General features: G+C 43.2%; 1 protein-coding gene across 1 annotated transcript in view; it reads left to right on the top strand.

The window, feature by feature from the left end:
• Positions 1 to 234: 234 nt before the first annotated feature.
• colq (collagen-like tail subunit (single strand of homotrimer) of asymmetric acetylcholinesterase) overlaps positions 235 to 6,312 on the top strand; it is a 68,921-nt gene continuing 62,843 nt past the window's right edge. Inside the window, 2 exon segments of the mRNA XM_052016628.1 lie at positions 235 to 274; positions 277 to 390. Coding sequence (XP_051872588.1) covers positions 235 to 274; positions 277 to 390 — 154 coding nt within the window.

Here is a 6,312-nt window from a genome sequence, read left to right as displayed (position 1 = left end):
ACTGACAAACTGCAGTGAAACGTGGGCCGTGAATGCACTGCCCTTTTCCCGAGCTGAGGGTCGGGCTGTTCAAGTATGCACGCTGCCTGACAGATCACGTATATTGATCACGTTCTAGCAATAATGTGCGATGCCAGTGTCTAATATCCGCGATGGGGCTTGTGTTGTAAAAGCAGCTGATTATTTTCTGGTTAAATATAGCCGGTGTGCGGTAAGGAAAAGATTTAATAGGAAATGCTTGGCATTCTTCTTCAAAAGGCAACAGCGACTCCAGCGTCAGTAGCCGAGCCGGGATGTTGCCGATCGTTTTAGGACTTTTGCTGCAGTTTTTTTCCTACCATGGGCTGGCCGAATCTACCTTCTCGGACAAAGCGTTTTCATTGCAAGCAGGTATGGCGCATTGTTAAATCCGCCACCCTAACATCTTTTGCTTGCAGCTGTAGTGTAAAATGCATACCAACACCCCGAATTCGGCTGAGATTGTCCTAATAAATGCGGGGAAATTTGGCCCTACCGGACGACTGACCTGGCGAGTGTCAAGAGGTTAGAACATTTGCATGGCCCAGTGTTAGATTTCTAATGTTGTAAACTGGCCGCGTGTCTTTACGTTCATTCCATTTCGGTCGTTCCACCAGGAGAGAGGACAAGGGTTCAAACGTAAAGTCTTTCTAAAAATACAACGGGTCTCTTCCTTATTGCTATCGGATCCAATCGGATGTGAGAGGGTAAACATCAGCTAGCTCCGTACATATCACATATTCAGTCAGGTCTCCTGAAATAACTTGGTCAGCCAGCAAGACTTCATAAGAACCATTTCCAATTGTTTGCGGATGTTGTCTTGGGAACCACCGCAAATTAGACGCGACTAAGCGAGTTATAGAACACAACAACTGCGAAGTTGTCAAAGAACCCATTTAGTTTGAACACCAGTTCGGATGGAACGGTTGTGCAGCAGATGTTTCACAGGGCAGTTAAAGTGATACATAATTCCATTAAAGATTATTTTATAATAGAACAGCCACTGACATTATTAGGCCATCCACTGAGATTATTAAACCATCCATTGAGATTATTAAATACTTGGCCCGTGTAGAGTTTTGCAATATTTTGTGCGGTGTGACCTGATATTGCATGCATGTTCAATTCAAGAAAAAATATTAAAACAAGAGGTTGTACTTGGCCGGTCCAGTTCCGAGGGATCAAAGAACAGGGGTATATGTAAAGCAAATCGCACCAACGGATGCGGACGATTACAGGACATGTTGTTTGTCTAGTGTTTTGTCTACAGAGTCACCAACGCTCTGTCATTTATTTTCAATGTAGTGCTACGAAAGCATTTATTTGATAGGGAGGCTGACAAGAGACGACAAAACGAAAGGGTACAGTTTTAGTGCAAAAATAGAACGGCCTGGGAATGCTCATGCAAACAACTTTGAAAGTGATAGGACAAGTTAACCAAACAGTAAATGGAAAGGGTGGTTGAATAAATCGCAGCATTGGTGAGAATTGCCAGAAATATATAAACGCCCATTTGTGTCTTTGCATGAAAATCCTGTGGGCTCTGGACACCATACTTTAGGACCGTCGTAAAGACTTTGCAGAGGGAGCAGAGATTTGATAGAACGTTTGAGGGTTGAGATTTACAGTTATATGGATAAACTGAGGTGTTTTCCTCAGAGCGGCGAAGGCTGAAAGGGGGTTTGACGGAAATGTTTGAACTCCTACAGAATATACATGAATCCAAAACATTTTCAAAAACTGAATGGTCTTTAACCAGAGGTCACAGACCAAAGACGATTGGAGCAAAAGGCTCAGAGGCTACACAGAGGAAACTTTCTGATGCAGTGTGTGGTCAGGATTCACAAGACCCTGACTGGTACTGTCTCAGGAAGGAATTCAACAAAAGTCTTCTAAAGGAACTTAGATAATCGTGAAGGAGGAACAAGTGCAGGATTTGTAAAAGAGCAAGGCTGCGGAACTAACTTAATTACTTTTTTTTAAAAAATGCTGCACAGAATTGATGGGCCAATTTGTCTTTTTCTGTGCTGTAGTATACAACAATTCCAGGATTATACGTAATACAATCATGGGATTAGTTTGGATTGGCATCATCGTCAGCACAGATGTTGTGGGCAGAAGGGCCTGTTCCTGCGCTGTGCTGCTCTTTGTTCTATGATTATACATCAGGATTTGTTTTCAGCATCCATAACAACTTTTGAGCATATTGACGATTGGTATTGGTTTATTATTGTCACTTGTACCGAGGCACAGTGAAAAACTTGTCTTGCATACCGATCGTACAGGTCAATTCATTACACAGTGCAGTTACATTGAGTTAGTACAGAGTGCATTGAGGTAGTATAGGTAAAACCAGTAGTATGCAGGGTGAAGAGACAGCCCCATGGAAATCCCATCGCCGAGACCTGACTCTCAGACCCCACCGGAGCTTCCAACGCTGAGACCCGACTAACCAGGGGCCCTAACACCCTTGAACATTGCTATACAACCATCAAAGATGCCTTCCGAGCCACCCCTCACCCTCACTTTGGTAAATCAGACCACCAGACTGTGCTCCTCCTCCCTGCATACAAACAGAAACTGAAACGGGAGGATCCGGTACAGAGAGTCGTGCAGTGCTGGTCTGAGGAAACAGATGAGCTTCCAGGTGACTGCTTTGAGTCAGTGGACTGGTCGATGCAATAATAAGAGAAAAAGCCTGATGAAGGGAAGTGTTCTAGAATTCTAGCCCTATCCATGTAAAAGTAAATTCTAAAATTGTAAATATATTACAGATTATTTGGCTACAACTGTGCAATGATATGATGAGTTGTACATTGTTTGGTACAAGATGAGAAGGCAATGTTTGCACTAACTATAATATTTGCTATGTCTGTCTTCTGAAACTCTTCTACTAAACCAGAGCCTTTAATGAGTATTGACATTGAAGTACACTTCCTGATTAAGCTGGTAAATACATTGACTGTACAAGGTAATGCTCCATTTTGATCTCTGATCTGTACTGAAGCAAAAAAGCTGCTGGAGGAACTCAGCAGGTCAGGCAGCATCTGTGGAGGGAAATGGACAGTCAACATTTCGGGTCAAGATCCTTCATCTGGAATGGTCTTCATTCCGTCCCTTCCGTCCAGATGAAGGATCTCGACCTGAAATGTCGACTGTCCATTTCCCTCTACAGACGTTGCCTGACGTGAATGACAGAGAAATGGAGGGCTATGTGGGAGGGAAGGGTTAGATAGATATTAGAGCAGGATAAAATGTCAGCACAACATTGTGGGCCGAAGGGCCTGTACTGTACTCTAATGTTCTATGTTCTATGACCAGCTGAGTTCCTCCAGCAGTTTGGTTTTTTTTGCTCCAGATTTTAGCATCTGCAGCCTCTTGTATCTCTGATCTGTACTGTGTTGGTTGACCTAAGCCATAGCAATATTGCAACAATGTGCCTTGGTGTTGGTGTGAGGAGAAGAACAACAAAGATCTCTGATCCTGCCATTATCTCCTTGCTAGAAGTTTGTGCAATCAGATTGCACTGGATCAGTTTTATCAGATGGAACATCATTCAAAGATGCTGTCTAGTTTCACAGAGGTAGCATGAACACTGATACTGGAAGTTAGCTGGGATTTGTGGAGCCACATCTGTGCCAAAGCCAAAGAACTTCAGGGAAGGAGACTGCAAGGGAATGTAAGTCAATTCAGAAAAAGGCAGAAGTTACCCAATTGTTGAGTCTCCAAGTATATATTTAAATTCTGATAGGAAAGATCCGGTCACGCTGTTTAGGGAGTGTTGCCAATGAGCCAGTGGAACACTATTATTTGCTCAGACAAATTACAATATTGTATCTGTTGCCTTATTGCACTATAATACATTGCTACCCAGACATACAGTTCAAAAAATTACGTGTGGTAGAACAAATGAGCCAAATTGTTATGCATAGTTACAATGAAGATTTGTCTTAGTTGCATTTTGTAAAGCAGCTAAATGTTCTGCAACACAACCACTCATTTTTTCTGATGCTTCTCATAAGGCTCATCACTTGTATTCATTGTAAGTGACACCTGCCGCTAGTTGCCTTGGTTATGTGTTGACAAGCAGGAATGGGGTGGAGGGGGGGGATGGCGGTGAGATGGACAGCAGTTTAGGACAAAGGTTAACTATTGCATCTCACTGCAAGTAATGTTAATGCTAGTAAATGAAATAATTAACTAGGCCCAGAGAAACAAAGGACTGCAGATGCTGGAATCTGGATGAAAAACACGATGATGCTGGAGTAACTCAGCAGGCCAGGCAGCATCCGTGGAGAAAAGCAGGCGGTCAGCGTTTTGGGTCAGGACCCTTCTTCAGGACTGAAGATAGGAAAAAGGGAAGCCCAATATATAGGAGGGAAAAGCAGGTCAGTGATAGGTGGACGGAAGCGGGGAGGTGGGGTGGGTGCAGGGTGGTGATGGGTAGCCCTTTTTTCTCTCTCCTTACCCTTGACCCATCCTTTGGTGGATCTGCTCTCCCCTCCTCCCCCGCACCTGCCCATCACTATCTCTTACCTGCATCTACCTATCACCACCCTGTGCCCACCCCGCCTCCCCTCTTTTGTCCACCTATCACCGCTCTGCTTTTCCCTCCTATATATTGGGCTTCCCCTTATCCCATCTTCAGTCCTGAAGAAGGGTCCTGACCCGAAACGTTGACCGCCTGCTTTTCTCCACGGATGCTGCCTGGCCTGTTGAGTTCCTCCAGCATCATCGTGTTTTTCATTAACTAAGCCTATTTTTATTGTTCTTCGACTTACATGTTAAACTGTGCATTTCCACATAGGACATTCTCTACAGTATCTCATGCACCATTACCATTAAGGACCGAATACGTAACATGAAACAATAGGAATGTGTCAGGGACTTGGGTTTAAGCTAAAGGCCGGGGTTCAGTAGGTGGCCAATAGTTTGTGATGTCACAGAGAGCCTCAGCATACAGAGAGAAAAACATTTATTTCTCCTAACAGTCACCCATAATCTGATTATATCTTGTTTCAAGTCAAGTTTATTGTCATTTGCACAAGTACATGTATGCAGAGGTACGATGAAAAACTTACTTGCAGCAGCATCACAGGAACATTGCATAAATAAGCAGCATTCACAAGAAAAACATAAATTGTACACTATTTTTACAAGAAAGAACACAATTAGAACAAAACAAAATGCATTTTAATGCAAAGTGATTATAGTGTTGCTAAACTGTAGCGGTTAGGGTTTTGCTGGTTGGTTCAAGAACCAAATGGTTGAAGGGAAGAAACTGTTCCTGAACCTGGTGGTGTGGGAGTTCAGACTTCTGCACCTCCTGCCTGATGGTAGCTGTGAGAAGATGGCATGGCCCAGATAGTGGGGATCTCTGATGATGGACGTTGCCTACTTGAGGCAGCGCCTCCTGTAGATATTACCGATGGTGGGGAGGGATGTGCCCCTGATTATCGGGCAGAGTCCACTACTCTCTGCAACTTTTTACGTACCTGTGCATTCAAATTGCTGTACCAGACCTTGTTTGTAGTAGAATTAGAGACTTCACATAAAAGTAGATTTTGCTATGGCAACAGAGAATCCTTGTGATGTTGAAGTTATACATTAGACTAATTAGTTGGTCATTTCAATGCAAAAATGTGTTTTGTCTGTACCATTTGACCCATAGTGAGGTAAAGTCTGTATTGACTTGTAGAGATGATACTACTCAGTGATATTGGGACTCTACAATCTGCAATTGCTATTCAAATATGCTTTACCTATTTAGTGTCATTTGTTTCACTGGACTTAATTAGTAGAGTCATAGAGAGAGACAGCATGGAAATAGGGTCTTGAAATGTCAACTGTCCACTTCCCTCCACAGATGCTGACTGACCCACCAAGTTCCTCCAGCATCTTGTGTGTTGCTCTAGATTCCAGCACCTGCCATCTCCTGCAGCTGAGTCCACACTGGCCATCAAGCACCCATTTACACCAATCCTACATTAATTCCATTTTTTCTTCATTGCCTCCAACTCCCCCCAGATTCTATGACTCACCCACACACTAGGAGCAATTTACAGTGGCCAATTAGCTTGTGTTGAAACGACTCCAAGAACAGATAAATTACTGAGAATAAACTCAAGATGCAGTATGAATCTCTTAACTAAATAAATCAATGAAAGTAAATAGCCCAATCGACTCACACGTGAAACAAACGTTGACAGTTTGGTCCTGTCCACCAAGGCCTGTGCAACACTGTGATTTTTGTCTACTGCAGGAAACAGCATTTCATACTGCAAGATCTTTGTT

The sequence above is a fragment of the Pristis pectinata genome, chromosome 5, assembly GCF_009764475.1.
Source record: "Pristis pectinata isolate sPriPec2 chromosome 5, sPriPec2.1.pri, whole genome shotgun sequence".
Classification (NCBI taxonomy): Eukaryota; Metazoa; Chordata; class Chondrichthyes; order Rhinopristiformes; family Pristidae; genus Pristis; species Pristis pectinata.
This window is presented reverse-complemented; position numbering and strand designations above follow the sequence as displayed.